The sequence below is a fragment of the Lissotriton vulgaris genome, chromosome 5 (genome assembly GCF_964263255.1).
Source record: "Lissotriton vulgaris chromosome 5, aLisVul1.2, whole genome shotgun sequence".
Classification (NCBI taxonomy): Eukaryota; Metazoa; Chordata; class Amphibia; order Caudata; family Salamandridae; genus Lissotriton; species Lissotriton vulgaris.
The window spans coordinates 1619836992-1619860700 of NC_141693.1; the positions used below are offsets into that span (position 1 = coordinate 1619836992).

General features: G+C 45.3%; 1 protein-coding gene across 1 annotated transcript; it reads left to right on the forward strand.

Annotated features, from left to right (window-relative positions):
• Positions 1 to 5377: 5377 nt before the first annotated feature.
• On the forward strand, positions 5378 to 6298 carry LOC147716844 (olfactory receptor 11G2-like). The gene has a single exon (XM_086919800.1). It carries the CDS (start codon positions 5378 to 5380, stop codon positions 6296 to 6298), a length of 921 nt encoding a protein of 306 aa, XP_086775926.1.
• Positions 6299 to 23709: the final 17411 nt, after the last annotated feature.

Here is a 23709-nt window from a genome sequence, read left to right on the forward strand (position 1 = left end):
CCAATCTGCTCCCACCCAGCAGGAGTTTTAAAAACGCTCTTGCTAGGTGAAAAACACTTGCTGAACAGGAGTAATGCTTGCTCCTAATGCACCCAAAATGGGTGAATGGCAGTAGCCGGCAGGGCTATTGGGGCCCAGGGGCTACTCCACTGTCTTGCTGGTGCCTTGGGTTGGCACGGGACCACACAAAGTAAGGCCGCAGTGATGGCTTCTCCAGGAACATCATTCACTCAGCTGGAGTGTCCAAGCACCCCATCCCCTTTAAAAGTAGTGGAAATTGAGTCCCTGGGGCCAATGTTGGCTTGAGGAGGGCCTGGGTGCCCTTTACTCTTATAAAACATAAAGGACATATGCAATGGGATGTCAGGGGACTTCAGTGGCTCGGGAGGGGTCCTCATGCCCCCTCCCCTTTTAAAACAAAATACCTCACAGGATGGGGTCGGACAGGCCTTACAGGCTTGGGGAAGAGGGCTGCATGCTGACTGGGTTGCCGATGCACTCAAATCAACAGTAGAACAATTGTTATGTAACAATACAACGCTCAGTACAGAAATCAAAGTGACAAAAGTTGTTTTCTCAGAAACTCCAATGGAAGAGTAGTTCGTTGGAGTCCTTTATTGGGTCAAACAGCAAGCCGACACGTGTTTCATCGCACTCGCGAATCCTCAGGGCTGAAACAGACAGATAGGTAACAATGGAGCATATATCATGTATGAGTGTGGTTACATTAAGGCCGTTGAATACGGTCTATACATACTTAGTGTTGCTCCCACTAGTGTGGATAAACATACATTCACCTTATTACATCTAAGTGCAACCCGAACACATTCGTGTCGAAAGTGCCTTTATGTCGTTCTCCTGTTGACGTGCTAGTGACCAGTGAATTTGCGATAACACGTTGAGGGATCCTAGGTATCACCAATTGAAGAGAACCGACATGTTCTATAAGATTTGGGTTCTGATTTTTCTGAGGGATTTCTGTTCGGGGGATGATGGGTGTCTTTCCGCCAGTCTCAATTTCCGTCTTTCCTCTTTCAGTGTCCCATTAAATCATGGATTTTTAACCTTCTCAGTAACTCTTTTCAGTTTTAGTGGCATGGTGGTGTTAACTATATTCATTATTGATGAAGTGTAATGGTCCATTGGATCATTCACGTTCTGCATGTTGTTAGGTGGATTTAGGTCCTTCTCACAGCTTTCTAATAGAAGTTCAATGTTCGAGTCTTTAGTGTCCCGCATCCACTTTTTGAGCTTATTAGGTTGTGTGTTCTTGTTCTTTTTCCATGTGGGAATTAGGAAGGTTTTGGCATGGTGATCTGACCAGTCGCACGGCTCTATTGAGAGGACTGAAGTGTTATCATTTTTTTTAATTATCCAGTCCAACATAGCTCCTTTCGAGTGAGTTGGCTGTGTGCATGCTTGGGAGAGGTTTAGCTCCGCTAAAAAGTCTTTAAAAGCGTTGACCTGTTTGTCATTGCTGTTGTTCCAGTTTAGATTCAAATCCCCTAGGAATGTGTTATTTGCGTCGGTGTTAGAGTTAGCCGTGATGATCTCCATTAGTTGTTCTATGAAAGACATATTGTTTCCTGGTGGGTGATAAAGTGCATGCAGGTTGCATCATTGGTTGTTAGCCGATCTTATATTGAGACCTAGGTATTCGCAGGATTTGAGTGGTTCTGATTGTATCTGGCCTACTTCTATATCCGAACGGTGGATGCAGGCTATACCACGCCCTGTCTTTTTTAGTCTATCCAGTCTCACAATGTTAAACTGAGGGGGCACTAGTAGATCCATGAAACAGATGATGATTCCGATATCCATGTTTCCGTGAAGATTGTCATGTTAATTTCCTGGCTAATGATGAGGTCAGCTATGTCTGAAACATGTTTAGCTGCGGACCTACAGTTGAGCAGTAGGCATTTCAGTGGTTTCCCAGCGCTATTTGGGTTCAGATTTTGTGGCTTGGTGATTATCTGGACTTGTTGCAAGTTATTAAGGTTGGATTTCCTCTCGCTCTGTCTGGATGTTCTGTAAGCATCAATCTGGACGGTTCTGATGTTGTCCCCTCTACTGCGGTCCGTTGTCTCATATTTCCAGAGTAAGGATATGGATTCTTCTTCCGTTAAGTCTTTACCTTTCCTATCTGGTCCATTATGCCTATATGATAATGGCATCGCTGTCTCATTACTCTTTCTTCGAGAGTTATATAATAGTTCTTTGATGTGCTCGACTTTGGTGTGGGTGCTTTTCGATCGCTTGCAGAGTGCTTAGTATGTCCTGTGACATGTTGTCCATTTTTGTTTGAAGCTCTTTGATTTCTCTCAGGGTCTGGGGTGATGTATTGGGTGTGTTCCCCCACTTATTTCGGGATTCACATTTTGCATTCCCATTGTTTGCTCTGTTCTCTTCATCGGGATCCTTTTCTTTTTGAAATTAGTTTGGTTGTCTGCTCCACATTTATTTGCATTGTGGGATGCGCTATCCAAGCTTTGTGCACTTAATACTATGTTTGGGTGAGATACATTTTGTACAGTTCTAGATGTCCTTTGAGCTGGAGTAGACTGGGGTATGGATGGGGTGGAATCTTTCATATCTGTTATTTCCCGGTTTTCAGAGAGTATCCTAATAATCAGAGATGCTCCGTGATTGAGGAGGGGTGTCGATTCTTCTCTCTGATGACTCTCTATATCGTTTTTCGCATATCGTGTAGATATGTCTGTTCTATCTGTATCATACTTAAGCGATGTGCTTCCTATTCCGGTTGTGTCTGTTAATTGCGTAGACTGTTGTGGTTCCTGTGGTTCTCTAGTTAGTATGCTGTCTGTGGTGGTAGTGTCCCCGGAGTCTAGAGTGTCTTCTTGTGGACTCAGGTATTGTTGAGATCTTGAGTTCTCTGCATATCTTTTTAAGGTTGAGAATATGTTTTTGAATTTTTCTAATTGCATCAGCACTATCCCGTTCTTGTAAATAGTTTTGCAGAGGTCTGCTCTGCACCTTGGTGATGAATTGGTCATAATTTTTGTGCCATGTGGGATATTGGTTATAGTTGTAAATGTAATGTAAATGTACAGGAATTTATATAGCGCAAATCACCGAGCGGTTCCTAAGCGCTTACTTAGGGAACCCGTCCTGGTATTCCCCTGTGAGGTAACCCCGGCAGGGTACCCGCAAGGTGAAAGCCAGGCATCCCACAGCGAGGGGCCGTTGTGGAGATTAAGCAAGCTATTGCCCAGAGTTGCAGAGTGTGAACCCGTGAATTGTGTAGGCACCGGAGCGAGAATTGTCGAGTCCATGGACATTTTAGGACTCAAGACCCCGCAGAGCCGGGAATTGAACCCTGGTCCTGGGCTGACCTCTGCTTCCAGGTCTGCCTCCTCTAACCAGTGAGCCACACTTCTCCACAATAGTTTTCATGTTGAGCATATTAGTAATGGCATTGCACCATTTAGCTGTTCTTTTTGTAAAGAATATCATGTCATTCACTATAATGCCTTTAACTATGTTAAACGAGGGGTCAGAGATCAGCGTGTCTGGGTTTTTACTCATTTAGTTATGCTTGAATTTTTTTTGCTGCATTCTTGGATAGTTTGGTTGGATACTTTATGATGTGAGCGTTCATGCTTACTGTCTCTAAGTAGTTGTCCATCATATTTGTTCATTGGTAAGGAGAATTACAATTTAAGGAAATTTTAAGGAAACATTACAGTGAAAAAGCAAATGACCCCAGTTCACCTAACTTGAGTACAGCTACAAAATGTGACAACTGTATATTATCCACGGTTATCACCGGTATTCAAAATCAATACATGAAGTTCATTATTATCCAAATTGATACCGGGTATACAAAGGATCCTTTTGTGGTGAGTGTCATTTGTTTTCCATAATAATTGTCATTTAAAGAAAACATATATCAACAGTTTTTTTAACAGTTCTTTTGTTGTGACTTGTGGTCCTCTATTTTAAGTTCCTCCTTGTACCCTCCGATGAGAGTTAGTTGGTTTTCCCACCTCCGCCTATTCTAATACTCATGCAGCCTAAAAATTCCTATGTAAATGGGTGTTAGTCAGCAGTGCTGTGAAGCAGTCTGTTGATTTGCTCACACTGCTTTCAAGCTTTCTAGAGTTGGAGCAGCATACTGGCTGTGTGCTGTTCATGCCTTCACCAAGTGATAGATTTCCCACCACACAACCTGCATGCCATTGCCAAGCAACTTTTTCATGATTCACTCCTTATCATATGCTGCACTTCTTGGACTCGTTGATGTCTCTTTCCTCCTCACTCCACTCCATGTGCCATTGCCAAGAAAAGATTCTATCTGCTCTCTTTGTTGCTTTGCGCACAAGTTGCATTGTGTGCTGTACTTGCGAGCCTTCCTCATGCTTGAGTCTCCCATAACAGCAAAAAATGCAACGATCGACCATGAGAATTCCCTAGCAAACAATAACAACTTTAAGTTAACATGGATACGGTAAGGGTACCTCTGTCAGCTCTCTGTCCTTATTTTGAGGTTGTGGGCTGATGTTGAGAAAAGACTGGCTGCGTTGGTTTCCCGATATGTGACTCCTTTAATTCAGAGTTGCCTTCTTGTTGCTATTTGCACATCGCTCATCGTCAACGTTAAGTTCTTAAAGCTAACTCGCACATCTTGACAAGTTGAAGTTGAAGGTCCTTTATTAGGTGTGAAGTAAGAGAGTCCCATCCACAACATCATCCAATGGCCAGCTCAGCGTGAGTCCACCTCACTCTGGAATCATTTGTGCTTAGCAACATCCCTAGCACTCCAGAACTGGTGCAGTGGTTACAGAATACCACATCATTCCTTGGTTACCGAACACCAACTCATTTATACTGATATAAAGCAACACACTTTTTCAAAGTTGCAGGGTGGAGCTAGGAATAGGTGCTCGGGGACAAGATGTAATAATAATAATAATAATAATAATAATAATAATAATAATAATAATAATAATAATAATAATAATAATAATAATAATAATAATAATAATAATATTAATATCATCTATGAACATGAATTATAACCCAAGCTCACCTCAGTAGTTAGTGAACATATTTATCCACTACAGGATGAAAAGCTGAGCTGACTCACCTGGGATATGAACTCACCCTCTGCGTGTGTCTGAATTGGTGGAGGTGAAGGTGATATCTACTGATTGCAGAAACAATAGTTTGCATAAATAAGTGCATCAAGATAAGGGGACAAGTTAGTAAGGCACAAAATACCTGGAGTAAGAGAACAATTCATTCATGAGTTGGTTTTTTGGGTAATTTATCCTAAGTAAGTGTCATGCGCACCTGCTTCTTCTGATGCCATTGTATCTTTTTTTCACAGTGTGGACTGGGATCAGACATGGAAGTCATGAATAATCAGAGTACTGTGAAAAGCTTCATCTTCCAGGCTTTCTCCAGCCATCCGGTGGTGCAGACTATACTCTTCTTTCTCTTCCTGATGGATTACCTTTTAATTATTGTTGGAAATGGGGCTGTAGTCATTGTCATTCATTCAAATTTCCATCTCCATAAACCTATGTACTTCCTGCTCAACAACCTATCTATCCTGGAGATCTGGTATACAACAACCACCATTCCCAACATGCTGGTTGGCCTCTTGCAGGATGTGAAAAGAATCTCTTTCGCTGGCTGCTTCATCCAGTTCTATTTCCTGTTCTCCTTCGGCAGCACAGAGTGTTTCCTCCTCACACTTATGGGCTATGACAGATTCCTGGCAATTTGCAAACCTTTATATTATCAAAAACTCATGAGCAGTCAAATTTGTCTGCAACTAGCCTTGTCCTGCTGGGTGGCAGGATTCCTCTGGTTCCTGGCCCCTATCACACTCATATCACAGCTGCCATTTTGTGGCCCAAATACAATCGACCATTTTCTCTGTGACCGAGGCCCACTGATGACCCTCTCTTGTAAACGCGATTATGTTACAGAGATCACGTTCTTCTCCTTTGCCACTACAATGAATGTAAGCACCTTCCTGTTCATCTTGATCACCTACATGTATATAATATACACCATTTTGAGAATGCCTTCTGCCGCAGGGCGCCAGAAAGCTTTCGCCACCTGTTCCTCTCACCTCATTGTGGTGTCCTTATTTTTTGGATCTGTCATGTTCATGTACATGAGGCCAGCAGGGAAGCACTCACTTTCACAAGACAAGGTGGTGTCCTTGCTTGTTATAACAGTAATACCGCTACTAAACCCACTGATATATACGCTCCGCAACAACGAGTTTAAACAAGCCTTGGCTAAGATGGTGCATAAGGAATAATCAAGAATTATATATTTACACGTACATGTATTTTCTGAATCTTAGTCTAAGAGGATTAGAAAAAAACAAGTGTATTTTCATTCATTAAAACATCCAATCGTTTTCAACCTGTCCACCCATTACAGTATTGATTTAACCTCCAAACAATGTTACGCTGCAACCTAACTGTAGCATGTTGTGGACTGGTTTGCTGAGGGGCCTGCTGGCAGTAGCACTCCTCCTGAATGGCAATGAGGCGTTGATGATGGGGAACAATGTACAGAAAAAAAATCAAATCAATATCCAGTTAGACTGGTGGGGAGGGTCTGTGCAAAAACAGTCACAGCAATACTTAAGAGACCCTTTAATACACTCTGGTTTGCGGTTGTGTTCTATTAAGCTTATTAAAGTTATGAAAAAAGCTTGGTTAATAGCCAGATCGAGGGAGGGTGGATGTTAGATATTTGGAGATATAATAGATTGCTAACATTTTAGCAGGCATGAGAAACCTTTGGGGTTGGTCTGAGCCATTTCCTACAATACTGAGGCTAGTGCGCACTAAGTTAGACATTTGGTCCAACTGTCTAGAAGCACTACCAGAAACAAATATAATGCCAGGGATGCTGAATATGGTGGAAGGTGGAAGATTTTTCACAAATTACTACACCTCAATGAAAAGGAGACACAGAACGTGTATGAGGGAAATGGTCACGGGAAGCAGCGAACCCCTGAATGACTATAAGTTGGAATAGGGCTTCTGCATGAGTTAAACAAATCTCAGGTATTGAGCATTTCAAACTTCAGTTAGATCTGGCTCTATCTCTGAAGTATTCTTTTTCTTTTCTTTACATTGTCCTCCTTCATTATTCTCCACTAATACAACTGGATACATTCCTTCACCTAACACCACAACATCCCTTCTCCATTTCTTCATTTTAGCATCCCATTTTCCCTCTGAGTATCTACTCACTGTGTTTCTGTATCTATTCTCAGTCCTATCCTTATCTCTCTTGTATGCCTCATGTTTCCATTCTTCAAGTGCTTCAGACTGCATAGGTTTCGGACTTGGTTTTAACTCATTCATTTGATATCTCAAATTCTCTAAAATCCTAGTGTTGAAAGTACCATGCTCTGGAAAAGCCATATTACCATCTCTTTCTGTATACTTCACCCATTTTTTCAACCTTGTACACAAATGGCAACTCCTTTCTAGTGACATAAAAGAAGCAGGCATACCCTCAGGAGCTACAGGAATTCCTTCACTAATAGGTATAGGTTCATATTCTCTAAACAAAGTCTTCACACATTTAACAATTTCATTTTCAGTCTCGGTTGTTAAACGCCTTATTTGAGAACCTCTTCTGTACCTCTAACAAATCCAATTGGTTCACACTGACCAATACCATTAATTAACCAATAGCAGCGCAGCTTTCTGTGATGACTCATGCTAACTATCTAATTGCAGCGCAGCTTTCTGTGACTTGAGTACACCTCCTGCAACTGACCCTCCCTTTACAAAATGTATTTGCAACTATTTACAAACTTTTTAGACAAACAAGGTTAAACTACATAGACATTCCAGCTTGTCTGCTCCACTAAAAGAAGATAGATAACAACTCTCAATGAATACTCCCACTACTAGTAAAATCTCTGACCAGCATGATTCTACTCTCACTCAAGTGAAAACTTTTGTGACTTCTCCAGATGTGCTTTCTGAAGGTACCCAAATAAGTATCTACTGTACTAACTCCAAAGTTCGCTGTGCAATACTGACAATACAACTATTGCTCATGACGTGCATCAACAGCAGACAACGCAATACTTAGCATATGCCACACTAAGACACGCCCTTGCGCTTATCCCGGGATCTTAGGACTGTCCTGACCTGCTAACAAATTTCCTATAAGGTCATAAATTGGTGCAAGTTCATGTAACAAAGAGTACAAAAGGTTAATAACAAACAACAATTCTCATCTTAATCAATTGCCATTATAATCAATCAATACTAACCATCCTAATCTGACTACCAAAAACTGATAGCGCGTGGCACAGCAGGAAAAGAAGATTTCTGGTAATCAAAGCAGAGCATATAAAACTTATACCATGTGCTGTAACACATAGTTGCCTGGTGTTTTGCTTATTTTTCACTAATCTAACTGGGATCCTGCTAATCAGGACCCCAGTCTATCTCCTTTCTCCCTAAATTGGTTGTGTTTTGTACTTAGGTACACTCCGAATTAGATACTGGGGTACCCTTGTCAGTCCCTAGTATATGGTACACATGTACCCAGGGCATAGGTATCCCAGAGGCCTCTCATGAGCTGAAGCATGCATTATGCCACCCATGAGAGGCCACGCAAAATGGAACTACAAGCCTGCCATTGCAGCCTGTGTAAGATGGTGCATGCACCACCTACTTTAGATATAGGTTTACTATATTTATAGGTCCGCTCTAGCGGGCCTCGATGATCCTGAAGGCAGGGTGCTGGGTTTTACGTGAGAGGGTGCCCTGCATGAGCACAGCCCATCTGCAGCCTTTGTGGACCATTCTCCTGAGTTGTTGGTAACGCAGCCAGACATATAGGTAGAGGTGCATTATATGCTCAAGTAAAATGCTATCTTGAATATGGCTGTAACAAAACATGTTGTGTTTGTTATCAAACACCTTGGAATGATAGCTCCACACTAGTAACCAGTGCGGGAGGTATAATTCCACCTCCTGCTGCTGAGCGATGCTTGAGCAGGGGTAGAGCGGACAATATGCATCCTGTCACAGGGAGGTGTGTCCACCTCCCTGTGATAGTGTATTGGGGCTGGGTGGGTGCACTTCCAAAGTGCCTGAAAGTCTGCATCTTGGGCACACTTGGTGGCCCTGTACATAGTCCAGTTCAAACCAGTCCTGGGAGCCATTGGCTCCTGTTCTGGCATGAAACTGGACAAAGGACATGGGAGTATCCTACCCACTGTCCTGACTCTCCCCTGGGGGTCCCCTCAATGTGTCCAACCCTCTCTCGTGTGTATAAAAGGGCTTACCTTGTTGTAGGGCCCTAGATTCAACATGGACAAGATTCTGATCAAGAAACCACTGACCTTCGACTGTCTGGACACTCAGGACTTTGCTGGACTTTGACTGGGCCTGACTACATTTCCCTCTCTGTTCAAAGCATCGTCTGTGCCAGGGCACTATACAGGTTTCATGCATGACCTGTGGAGAATCAAGGAGTCCCTCCCCTGCATTTGCAGGCACCATAATGCAACTGACCATTCTGTTGATCCTGAGCTCCTGCAGACTCTGAAGGCTCCAGCAACACAGGAGGTGGGTTTCTGCATTAATTGAGGTTGGGCTGCCCTCTCATTGAGTTTGAGGCCAATATCCCACGTGGGGACCGCATAACCCGAACCCCTGTGCACTGTGTACATTTAAAAGTGCATATGCTTGTTGGCGTTCCCTACTAAGTGCATTGGGCTATTGATAGCCCCAACCTCTGTGCACATTTTGTACAAAGGACGTTGGCCTCCTCACACTCTGTGCCCTGCAAGCTGTTGTTTTTTTAAACTGTTAGAGGTCCCCTTGCGACTCCTGTGCCTTCGGCCTCTGGGTCCATTTGAGGGACAACAATGCTTTTCTCCTGGTTGCTCCAAGTCTGCCCTGAATTCCCTTGCTGTGGTGAGTCTCATGGTCCTTGATGGACCAGACAGTAAGCTTCCTCAATCTTCTTCGTGGTTTGCCGCTGCCAAGACTTGTTGTTGCTCCTGCCGGGCATCGACCCCTCAGCATTTGACATCCTTTGTGGGACAGCTCACATCCGGCTCCTGGTTGTCCTCAACACTGCCTGGTCCCTGAGGCTGCAGAGTCAAGGTCTCCATCTTCACACCAGAAGCACCCAACATTAGTGGGCATTCATCTATGGTGGAGAGGTGCCTGGAAAGGCAGGCGGTTTTTGCTTGTCCCCCGGGGTGTTGGGGGGTGCACATGTGGGGTACCTATGGTACCCCCCTACATTTGCATGAACAAGGTGGCAGGCACCGCACGGTGCTGTCACATTGTGCATGCAAATGCACAACATGTATTTTTTCATTGCGACGGGTGCTGCTTGCAGCTCCACCTGTCGCAATGTAAAATATGCCGGATGCACCCACCAGTGTGGCGGGCGCATCCTAATGCCAATGGCGGGACCGCAGCTACTTCGGCGGTGGGTCCCTGTCTCCCTTGCGGTGGCAGGCAGACTTTGTCCACCCACCATCATAATAGGCCCCCAAGCCTAAAGGTTTCTCTCCACAGCTACCACTTGGATAATTTTCTAAGGTTATCTTTGACCTCTTAAATCACAATAAGAGTTGTTTGGACTGGTGCAAGGTGCCCACTTTAATTAATGGACATCATATACCAGGCCAACTTCTCACAGATAGTTGAAGAGACAAAAGGGCATTTCAATAAGATCAATGCAAACACAGAATTTCATATGAACCTAGAAACTATAACACAGCGTGCTAATAGCTGAAATGCTAACCCTCTGGCTGGAAGGGAAAGCTGTGGCCATCCTCACAAGGTATGAGGAGCAAAGTTAAAGAGTCAGCTCACAGACAGCATCAGCCAGGAAATCTCATAGAAACAGTTCACACGAATGCCTTGCGCCAAAGATAGAACTGCTTCTCTCGCTAAGTTTGTGGCCCTTATAACTGTCGAACCACTGCATAACATCACTTGCAAGAGCAAAAAGAATAACCTACACATTATAATGTATTTTCATGGCACATTTTATAAAAATCCAGTCACCCTTTTCTGTGCTACTTTGAATACAAACGTCTTTGGAAAATTCATTGTGGGAAAAATCTGTTTTGGGACCCCCCTTTTATCATTGTAGCCCCTAATGATTCCACAATCTTTAATTAATGCTATAGTTCTGGAAAGTTTTGTGGAGATGTGTTAACTGGCTGGGAAGTTATATGGAGTAAATATCAGAGGAATGCCAATCTCTGGGATTTCTAATACTAAAGAGCGGCTAACACCAATCTGCCCCAAAACCCTTGTGTGTTTCACAGGTGTTGCAGCTTCCAATCTTGAGCTAACTTGTTATTAATTAACATTAAAGATTCCACACAATTGACAATCTACTTACCACCACTTGATTTCAAGTTTTTAGCTACCAGTTAATGAAATCTGGTTTAAATTATGAAATTAAGATAAACGTTCTTAGAAATAATAAATACCCAGCAAACATCAAACAGGGAGGGAGCACACTCCTGACCTCTCAGACGGGTCGCCCCTTCGCATTCTGGTGCATGCAGTTCATACGATTCAGGACAAAGTTCGTAAGTATTACACCAAGGTTGGTGCAAGCAGGTGCTTGGTATAAGGTGTCTCTAGACATGAGACATGGCTCGTGTTTCTGGATAGTATCCTTCATCAGTAGAGATCAGTTTGGGGTGGCTAAGAGGCTGCCAAACAATCCAGGCTTCGTTGCCTCTCGGGCGCGGAGGTGCTTCGCCTATAGCTCGTCAGGTACGCAGGCTCACGAGAGCCCTAAACCGGAAACAGGGAGGGAGCACACTGCCGACCTCTCAGCCAGGTCCCCCCTTCGCATTCTGGTGCATGCAGTTCATACGATTCAGGACAAAGTTCATAAGTATTACACAAAGGTTGGTGCAAGCAGGTGCTTGGTATAAGGTGTCTCTAGACACAAGACATGGCTCGTGTTTCTGGATAGTATCCTTCATCAGTAGAGATCAGTTTGGGGTGGCTAAGAGTCTGCCAAACAATCCAGGCTTCGTTGCCTCTCAGGCGCGGCGGTGCTTTGCCTATAGTTCATCAGCTACGGAGGCTTACAGGAGCCCTAATCACGAAACAGAGAGGAAGCTCACTCCTGACCTGTCTGCCGGGTTGCCCCTTCGCATTCTGGTACATGCAGTTCATACGATTCAGGACAAAGTTCGTAAGTATCACACTAAGGTTGGTGCAAGTAGGTGCTTGGTATAAGGTGTCTCTAGACACAAGACATGGCTTGTGTTTCTGGATAGTATCCTTCATCAGTAGAGATCAGTTTGGGGTGGCTAAGAGGCTGCCAAACAATCCAAGCTTCGTTGCCTCTCGGGCGCGGAGGTGCTTCGCCTATAGCTCGTCAGCTATGGCGGCTCAGGGGAGCCCTAAACAGGAAACAGGGAGGGAGCACACTCCCGACCTCTCAGCCAGGTCGCCCCTTCGCATTCTGGTGCATGCAGTTCATACGATTCAGGACAAAGTTCGTAAGTATTACACCAAGGTTGGTGCAAGCAGGTGCTTGATATAAGGTGTCTCTAGACACAAGACATGGCTCGTGTTTCTGGATAGTATCCTTCATCAGTAGAGATCAGTTTGGGGTGGCTAAGAGGTTGCCAAACAATCCAGGCTTTTGTGCCTCTCGGGCGCGGAGTATAGCTCGTCAGCAACAGAGGCTCATGGGAGCCCTAAACAGGAAACAGGGAGGGAGCACACTCCTGACCTCTCAGCAGGGTCGCCATTCGCATTCTGGTGCATGCAGTTCATACGATCCAGAACAAAGTTCGTAAGTATAGCACCAAGGTTGGTGCAAGCAGGTGCTTGGTATAAGGTGTCTCTAGACACGAGACATGGCTCGTGTTTCTGGATAGTATCCTTCATCAGTAGAGATCAGTTTGGGGTGGCTAAGAGGCTACAACACACACGGATATAGTAGGGTCCAAGGGAATATTTAAAGACCAAAAACACAGTTATAACCCCTTAAACAAGACACTATATATACAAATAATAAATGTGTGTCTAAAGAAACTCAGGTCTCTGTATTCAAAACGTGTCTAATCTGCTGTAAAATACATCGGGACTCGTCACAGCGTGATATGAATTCCCATCAGTTACACACTCTGAACCGCCCTTATTGTCATCATTTGGGCCAGTTTCACAAGGTGGTATGTCCACAACGTACATACAATTAATCTGAATAGTGGTAACCGAAAAGCAGTGCACAACAAAAAACTGTGAGTGAGAGTGATGTAGTTAAAAATGGATAGTGGGTGCACAAATAACTTTAATGAAAAGCAGACCACTTCCAAGATTAAAAACGTAAAGTGCAAAGTGACAGTAGTTTGAAACAAATATCTACTGCGTGTATGAAAAGGTCGACATGTTTCTGCAGTTGACAGATACTAACAGTATCTCCTGCTTCTTCAGGACCAACAATGTACTCTGCTACTGCTTATAAAGTGCGTGTGTGCATAATGAAACAAAATATACCAGGATATCACCTGAATCCGTCCTCTCAATGCTCCTGTTTAAGTGAAGCGGATTTCCATATACGAGAGGAATCATGTGCAGACAACATATATAAAAGAAGACAGAGAAAGCGGGATAGCATATTAGTGAAAAAGTTATCTCTCCTGAAATGCACTCGTGACTGGCTCGTCTTAATAATTAAAACTGGAAAGAGGGTCGCCGACAAGATTCTCGTTGAGATTCAGGTACTGGAGGGCCAAATTAAGACAAAAATCACAGGAAAGTTACTTACCAAACAGCAAGAGGAAAGTAATAAGACCACTAAAGAGTTTAAAGACTTAGGGGCAGATGTATCATCCGTTTTTTTTGTCTCAAACGTTGCGATTCGGAAAATAGCAGCGTTTGCGACAAAAAAAACGGGATTTGAAATGTATCAAGCAAAAAGCCTTGCAATATTAAGGAATCGCAAATTTAGCGATTCCTTAATATTGCGAGGCTTTTAAGAAAAAGCAAAATGCGATTTGTGATTTGAAATGTATAAAGCACTTCAGTGTTGCGATTTTTGACTAAGAATTCGCAAATTACCATCAACTTGTAGTTGGTGGTAATTGGCGAATTCTTTTCAAAAAGCACTTTTTTTAAATTCTAAAGGTGCCATATGACGCTCATACATGCCCTTAGGGCATGTATGTGCGCCATATGCGTACACATATCAATTTCAGGGGTGCAGCAGGGTGTCCTTAAGACACCCTTGCACCCTTGAAATTATTCTCAACTTGCGATTAGCTAATTGCTAATCGCAAATTGAGAATAACTTCCCATTCCTTCCTATGGGCCTCCTGGCCCATAGAAATGAATGGGAAATTATTCCTTAATTGGGATTAGCAATTTGCTAATCGCAATTAAGGAATTTTAAGGAATCGCTAATAAATAGCGAAATTCTACATACATACCATTTTGCACTTCTCAAATTGCGATTCCTTAACAATCTCTATTTGAGAAGTGCAAAATGGTATCTTGATACATCTGCCCCACAATTCTTTTTGCCAAGCTTGAGAAGTGCAAAAAAGACTTGGCGAAATTTGCTATGGATAAAGTTTATCCCTACACTAGCGCCACCTATGTCCCCACTCAGTACAATAAGAACGGATGCAGAGGGCTCTACCTATGGGACTTCCACCTCGGAGGACACTTCCAGTGATTCAGACTCGAGTAATCAAGGTAACTCTACCAACCAACAACGTGGGAGACGGAATAGAAGAAATTGGAGAGGCCAAAATTATGGCCCTAATCAATTCAATCCATGGTTGTCACCCAATCCATGGATGACTGGAGGCCCCTTTCCACCGCAACCCATGGGCCCTTTTGGCCCCATGTCTTTCCCTCACAATCAAAATATGCAGCCTTTTTTAGGGTTTGGCCAAGGAAGGACACGAGGAAGAAGACGAACCTCCAGAGGACAAGTACAGTGAACTGTCCCGCCACAATCGATGGGTCTACGGAGCGGGAAGCAAATACACCAGGATCAAGCGGGAATGAGTTCAGAGACAGTTTGTCAAGTCAAGTCAAGTCAAAAAATTTATATAGCGTGCTACATACCCAGGGGGGCTCAAGGCGCTTGAGGAGGGGTGGGGAATTACTTGTCAAATATCCACGTTTTAAGTTGCTTTCTGAATGCTAGGTGGTTCTGAGTAAGGCGAAGGTAAGTGGGAAGTGAGTTCCAGGTTTTAGCTGCCAGGTAGGAGAAGGATCTACCTCCCATGGTGGTTTTGTTGATGCGAGGTACAGTGGCAAGGGCTTGGTTGGATGATCGTAGCTGGCGGGAGGGGGTGTAGAAGGACAGTCGTGTGTTGAGGCATTCGGGTCTGATTTCGTAGAGTGCTTTGTGTGCTTGGGTTAGGAGCCGGAGAGTGATCCTCTTATTGACGGGGAGCCAGTGGAGGTTTTTCAGGTGACCAGAGATATGTTCTTTACGCGGGATGTCTAATATGAGCCTGGCTGAAGCGTTCTGGATTCGTTGGAGTTTTTTCTGGAGTTTAGCGGTAGTACCGGCGTAGAGGGTGTTCCCGTAGTCCAGTCGGCTCGTGACCAGAGCGTGGGTGACCGTTTTCCAAGTTTCGGTGGGGATCCAACGAAATGTTTTTTTGAGCATGCGAAGAATGTTGAAGCAGGATGAAGAGACGGCGTTGACTTGTCTGTTCATCGAAAGTGAGGAATCCAGGATGACGCCCAGGTTCCGTGCGTGGTCCGTCGGGATGGGTGCTTTTCCAAGGGCTTCCGGCCACCAAGAGTCGTCCCAGGCAGAGGGGGAGGTACCTAAGATAAGGACTTCTGTTTTATCTGAGTTCAGTTTCAGACGGCTGTGTTTCATCCATTCGGCTACTTCCTTCATTCCTTCGTGTAGGTTAGTTTTGGCGGTGCTAGGGTCATTGGTGAGTGATAGGATCAGTTGAGTGTCATCCGCGTAGGAGATGATGTTGAGGTTGTGTTGGCGTGCGATGGCCGCGAGGGGGCTCATGTATACGTTGAAAAGGGTGAGGACCCTTGGGGTACGCCGCAGATGACTTCAGTGGCTTCTGAGATGAATGGTGGGAGGCGGACTCTCTGGGTTCTTCCGGTGAGGAACGAGGTGATCCATTCCAGTGCTTTTCCTTGTATTCCGATGTTTCTGAGGCGCTGTAGAAGGGTGCTATGGCAGACTGTGTTGAAGGCTGCGGAGAGGTCAAGGAGGATGAGGGCGACTGTGTCTCCATTGTCCAGGAGAGTTCGAATGTCGTCTGTTGCTGCGATGAGGGCGGTTTCAGTGCTGTGCTTGGCTCGGAAGCCGGATTGTGAGGAGTCGAGGGACTTGTTTGTTTCGAGGAAGGCGGCGAGCTGGTTGTTGACCGCTTTCTCTATGACTTTGGCCGGGAATGGAAGGAGCGAGATGGGGCGGTAGTTTTTGAGTTCGGTGGGGTCAGCTGTGGGTTTCTTCAGGAGGGCGCTGAGTTCGGCATGTTTCCAGCTTTCCGGGAAGGTTGCGGAGTCGAGGGAGCAGTTGATGACGTCTCGGAGGTGCGGTCCTATGATGGAGTCTGCTTTGTTAAAGATGTGGTGAGGGCATGGGTCTGTGGGGGATCCTGAGTGGATAGAGTTCATCAGACGGATGGTGTCCTCAGTGGAGATTGGCTTCCAGTCATTGAGGGTGTTCAAGGGAGGTGGGGGTCCTGCAGGGGGATGGGTGGGTTGGTCTTCGGGTTGGTTGTCGAAGCTGTTGTGGATGTCTGCAATTTTGTTGTGGAAGAATGAGGCTAGGGAGTCGCAGAGGGCTTGAGAGGGGGTGATGTCGTTGGAGTTGGCCGAGGGATTGGTAAATTCCTTGACGATGTTGAATAGTTCCTTGCTGTTGTGGGCGTTGTTATCTAGTCAGTCCTTGAAAGCGGCTTTCTTGGCATTTCGGATCAGTTGGTGGTGTATGCGGATGGCGTTTTTGAAGGCGTCCTTGGTGCTGGTGGTTGGGTCTTTTTTCCAGGCCTTCTCAAGGGAGCAGCAGAGTTTCTTGGATTTCTTAAGATCATCGTTGAACCAGGAGGCCTTCTTGCTGCCAAGTTTGATTTGTCGTTTTTTCAGTGGTGCTAGGATGTCGGCGCTGTTGGATAACCATAGGGTGAGGTTGGTGGCAGCTTGGTCGGGGTTTGAGGGGTGGGCTGGGGGGTTTAGAAGAAGCGATGAGGAGATCTGGTCGATGGTGATTTTGTTCCAGTTTCTTTGCAGAGTTGGTTGGGGGTGGTTGTTGGGTTTGGGCTTGTTGTAGGTAAAGTGAACGCAGCTGTGGTCAGTCCAAAGGAGAGCCGTGGTGTGGCTGAAGGAGACATGATTGCTGGAGGTGAAGATAGGGTCGAGTGTGTGACCTGCGATGTGGGTGGGGGAAGTGACCAGTTGTTTAAGTCCGAGGTTGGCGAGGTTGTCCAAAAGGGTGGTGGAGTTGCGGTCGTTGTTCTTTTCAAGGTGAAAGTTGAGGTCTCCCAGAAGGATGTAATCTTTGGAGGGGAGCGCGTGTGGAGTGATGAAGTCCGTGATGTCCTCACTAAATTGTGCGCGGGGTCCTGGAGGTCTGTAAAGGAGGGTGCCTCTGAGTGTGGTGTTGGGGTCGATGTGGATCTGGAAGTGAAGGTGTTCAGAGTTGGCGAGATTGACGTCTGAGCTGGTAGAGATGTGGATGGATTTCTTATGGACGATAGCGATTCCTCCTCCTGTGTGGCCGGTACGGTCCTTGCGTATGATCTTATAATCTTCTGGGATGGCAGTGGTGATGTCTGGGGCGGAAGAGGCGTTCATTCATGTTTCTGTTAGGAAGGCGACGTCCGGAGAGATGGTGTCTAGTAGATTCCAGAGGTCGATGGCGTGCCTGTGGACCGATCGGGTGTTGAGCAAGATGCATTGTAGGTGGTTGGGGTCGGATATCTGTGGTGTGATCGTAGCGGAGTTGTGGTCGGTGCCGTTGAATTTGCAGGAGTTGCATGAGAAAGGTCCGTGGGTTTGTCCAGGAGCGGCTTGGACGCAGTTTGGGGAGCGGCCGGGGTTAAGGGCTAGGAGGGTGGTGGCATCGTAGGTAATGCGGGAGTGGTGGGCATGACAAGGGCCAGGGGCTCTGGCGCTGGGCGCGGTCCAGGCGCGGACGGGCGTAGACGGGCTTACCTTTGGCGCACCTTCGGCGCGGCCGTAGCACGTGGACGCTGCGCGTGGGACCATCTGGTATAAATGGACAGTGGAGGGGGCGGAGCGTGGGAGGGGCAGCAGGGAGGCGGTAGTGTGGCTGAGGGGCGGGCCTGGGGAGGTCAACAACAACAAAATGGAGGGTCCGAGTGGTAGGCAGGCAGGGGTAACAATAACAGAAATACAGCGAGTAAGCACAATCTCACCAAAAGCGCTATACAAATGCAGCACAATCTGACCAAAAGCGCTATACAAATACAGCACAATCTGAACAAAAGCGCTATACAAATGCAGCACAATCTGACCAAAAGCGCTATACAAATGCAGCAATAATGATCCCAATAGCGCTGAGAAAGGCAGGTAATCAGCAGAGGCGCCAAAATACAAATAAAGCAGCAGTTCAGTGTTCAGCGCGCTACAACGATACCAGGGAGCGTCGCAGCTGAAGTACAGGAGGAGCGTGGTATTAATCTGAGCTCGAGAGAGCTTTCCTCTACCGAAATTCAAGTGCTTAATCGAGGACTCGGTTTTGTGCAGACTACTACTGGTGATCCCTTTCAGACACATGTTGAGTTAGCTCAATTTTTCAGGAAGGTCAGATTAAATTTTTTCTTTTTGAAATCTAAGAAGCCTCCTACTGGAGAACAAAACACGGGACTTAAGAAACCCTCAACCTTTATGCCCTTACCCCATACCATACCAACAAAGGTCATAACCTTCGAGGAAGCAGTGCGACACGACATCCAGACCCTGTTTTCAGGCACTGACAAGCCGTTTGTGAACCTTCCAAAGAAAGAACAACAGGCTTTGTCTGAACTAGCGAGAGACGATTCAGTCACTATCAAGCCCGCAAACAAAGGGGGTGTCACGGTACTTATGGACACCAGCACTTACAGACAGGAATGTCTTAGACAACTCAACAACATCAATTCCTACAGTCCACTGTCCGAAGACCCGACTGAGAGACTTTCCACCAATATCAAGCACCTTACTGAAGAGGCATTATCGGAAGGCTGGATTTTCTGCCAACGAGGCCTCTTTTCTTTGTACTTCAAATCCGGTGATGCCATATTTTTATGTGCTCCCGAAAGTTCACAAAGAACAACGCCCTCCACCAGGACGCCCAATAATTTCTGGTATTGGGTCGCTTCTTGAACCTTTATCGACATTTGTTGATATTTTTTTGTGACCGTTGGTTAAACTGATGCCAACATACATCCAAGATACGAAAGATCTGCTGAGGATTCTCCCTAACATCGAGTTCGACATAACTTGGACATATTGGTATCCTTTGATGTAGAGTCCCTCTACACCTCGATACCACAAAATGAGACACTAGAAGTGGTCGAGATCTTATTACGAGAAAAAGAATGGGACTCCATCACCCCAGTATCTTTCATCATGGAACTAGCTACCATGGCGATGAAAGAGAACTTTTTTCGTTTCGAGGAGACAGTGTTCCTCCAGACATCAGGGACCAGTATGGGCAGCGTCTTTGCCCCCAGCTTGGCAAATCTATATGTTCACAAGTTTGAACAGGATTGTGCATTGTCATCTACAAATCCCTATTTACCATCGATAAGGGCTTGGAAACGCTACATAGATGATATTCTGGTGGTGTGGCGTGGAACTGAAATTAAACTCAAGACCTTTCACCTGTGGCTGAATAAACAGAACTCCTTTCTGCGCTTTACGGTTGAGTATTCCAAAACAACCTTGGCATTCTTGGACCTTCGAATCACAGCTACCTCAGGAGGCCTGGTATCCGAGTTATATAAGAAGCCCATGGCGCGGAACTCGCTGCTTCAATACGATAGCTGTCACCCGAAAGCGCTCCGGGACAATCTGCCCTTTGGACAGTTTTTGCGTATTCAGCGAAACTGCAGCACGAAAGAGAGTTTCCACAAACATGCAGGAGAACTTGAGAAATGTCTCAAAGACAAGAAATACTCTAAGAAATTGATTCGAGAATCCAAAAAAAGAGCCTCGAACAATAATCGTGAGTCTCTACTGGAATTGACCCCTCCTAAACCCAAGAATGAAAGGATAGCGTTTGTTAATACCTTCAACACGAGGTCTAATGCCATCCAGAAGATCGTGAGACAACACTGGAAGATCCTTAACACTGGCACGGATACTCTTCCAGAACCCCTGTTTGCATGCAAAAGAGAAACCAGCATAAAAGATCGGCTAGTACATACCAGATGAGGACCCAAGAAAGCTCATCAAGTGGGTACCCTGTGGGATCTGCCACCAGTTGAAGGGCATCATCCTTGCGGGAACTGTGCTGCTTGTCCGCAAACATCTCACTCTATGAGCATTGATATAGGAACATCTAGACGTTGGGAACAAAAACAATTTACTAATTGTAATAGTACCAACCTCATCTACCTCGTCACATGTTCATGCTCCTTACAATATGTTGGGATGACGACGAGAAAAATTAAAACAAGGATCTCTGAACACAAAAGCACGATCAGGTGCAAAAAGCAAGCAACCCGTCTCACTAATCATTTTTTAGAGGTGGGACACACACCTACTGATTTCGTCTGGACCGTCCTGGAACAACCGCAAATTCCCCCTCATGTCACAGACATCACTAAACATCTAGTCAGACTAGAGCAAAAATTGGTGTATAGTTTGAATACAGACAAAAATGGTCTAAACGAAGACATTCCCTGGACGACATTATAAGAATACTAGTATTTCTGACCTCCAGTACAGTGTTTTCCATGAGTCGACAGGCCGGTGGCCTCTTTGCTATACGTGGCATATCTATACATATAGACAATAATCAGGAGTGCTGTGATGACCTAACTATAAACTATATCTCTCTTACTTATATGATTATATGCTGTAGAATACGGTCTACATGCCGATCAATTTTTGATCAACCACAGAAGAACATGTGGACAGTATTACAAACTGTTTCACGTGAGTTGTGATCTACTAGCATGTGAACTGTCACAATACCTTTGCAGGAGAGATATCTACTCGCTTAGGTATGCACAACCGAAGGGATTTTGTCAACTAATTTCATAATCAGTAAATGGCCAAAGCATTTTTAGGAGATACAGTGGTAAGTGTGGGAATTGAACCTGTAACTCAGCGTTCTATCCCACACTACATTTCCCATGAGTGTGCCTGAGACGCGGTTTATGGCTTGCGTTTTCTATGGGAAACCGTTAACAACAATCAAAATTCCAGTATAAGATTGATTTCAACATCGACTTTAGATTAGAGAATACAAACATTTGCCTTACATCACGTTCTATAAATTGTAGATTGCCGTGATGGGGTTTAACATTCCGCCATACAGCACCCCAACTACATTTCCCATGGGCCATTTGGATGCACGGGGATGACGCGGTTGACAACGGCCAATGGGCTTGGCCTTTGTGAACTGGCGCATGCGCATCGGAGGATGCACGCAACAGATGGGCTGTCTTCAGCCTTGAAATATGACACGCGAATTCAACCAGGCGCCTCCCCAAACAGCGCAGATGCCTGACCGGAGTACCAACGGATAGGTATGCACAAGATAGGTTCTTCCTACATTAGACCGGATTGCATTTTAAAAGGTATTGTGGGCGCGGGCGGACAATCCCGCGTGTGCTGACCTTTTTACCGCCTTGTCAACTTGGTATCTAACCCAGTGTTTTTTCGGCATTGGTCGCCTGAATAGAATGGAGTGGAAGTCTTAAAATCAACCACTCCACCCTCGGTGGATGTAATATTCCCCCATAATATCTGAGCAAAGTTATCATCGCTCTGAGAAATACTAACATAATGAATAAGACACATGATGAGTATGATACTTTCATTACCATTGACATCATGGTAATTGTAACGATTGGATGGGTCAAATTTACGGATTGGCAGTTGTTGTGAGGGGTTCTCACTATCGCTTTTATGGTTTCTAAACAGAGCGGTGCCCCTAATTCCTGAGCTGTGACCTGGTGAGGAGCGGCTCCGGTCCCTCAAACTCTAGGTGAGTGAGAGGCATATCTAAATGATAAATGGTTGGGTAATGTTCTTGGAACACACCAATGTATAAGTAATTTTACTTTATGAAACTCAGGAGAGATAACTTTATCACTAATATGTTATCTCACTTTCTCTGTCTTCTTTTATATATGTCGTCTGCACATGATTCCTCTCGCATATGGAAATCCGCTCCACTTAAACAGGAGCATTGAGAGGACGGATTCAGGTGATATCCTGGTATATTTTGTTTTCATTATGCACGCACGCACTTTATAAGCAGTAGCAAAGTGCATTGTTGGTCCTGAAGAAGCAGGAGATACCGTTAGTATCTGTCAACTGCAGAAACATGTCGTACACTATTCAGATTAATTGTATGTAAGTTGTGGACATACCACCTTGTGAAACTTGCCCAAATGATGACAAGAAGGGCGGTTCAGAGTGTTTAACTGATGGGAATTCATATCACACTGTGAAGAGTCCCGATGTATTTTACAGCAGATTAGACACGTTTTGAATACAGAGACCTGAGTTTCTTTAGACCCACAGTTATTATTTGTATATATAGCTGCCAAACAATCCAGGCTTCGTTGCCTCTCGGGCGCGGAGGTGCTTCGCCTATAGTTCGTCAGCTACGGAGGCTAAAGGGACCCCTGAACAGGAAACAGGGAGGGAGCACACTCCTGACCTCTCAGCCGAGTCGCCCCTTCGCATTCTGGTGCATGCAGTTCATTCGATTCAGGACAAAGATCGTACGTATTACACCAAGGTTGGGGCAAGCAGGTGGTTGGTATAAGTTGTCCCTAGACACGAGACATGGCTTGTGTTTCTGGATAGTATCCTTCATCAGTAGAGATCAGTTTGGGGGGGCTAATAGGCTGCCAAACAATCCAGGCTTCCTTGCCTCTCGGGCGCGGAGGTGCTTCGCCTATAGCTCGTCAGCTAAAGAGGCTCATGGGAGCCCTAAACAGGAAACAGGGATGGAGCACACTCCTGACGTCTCAGCCGGGTCGCCCCTTTGCATTCTGGTGCATGCAGTTCATACGATTCAGGACAAAGTTCATAAGTATTACACCAAGGTTGATGCAAGCAGGTGCTTAGTTTAAGGTGTCTCTGGACACGAGACATGGCTTGTGTTTCTGGATAGTACCCTTCATCAGTAGAGATCAGTTTGGGGTGGCTAAGAGGCTGCCAAACAATCCAGGCTTTGTTGCCTCTCGGGTGCGGAGGTGCTTCGCCTATAGCTCATCAGCTACGGAGGCTCATGGGAGCCCTCAACAGGAAACAGGGAGGGAGCACACTCCTGACCTCTCAGCCGATTCGCCTCTTCACATTTTGGTTCATGCAGTTCATATGATTCAGGACAAAGTTCGTAAGTATAACACCAAGGTTGGTGCAAGCAGGTACTTGGTATAAGGTGTCTCTAGACACGAGACATGGCTCGTAATTCTGAATAGTATCCTTCATCTGTAGAGATCAGTTTGGGGTGGCTTAGAGGCTGCCAAACAATCCAGGCTTTGTTGCCTCT

What these genes read in the sequence shown, in the direction of transcription:
- LOC147716844 (XM_086919800.1), top strand. Translation starts at nt 5,378, where the DNA reads ATGAATAATCAGAGTACTGTGAAAAGCTTCATCTTCCAGGCTTTCTCC.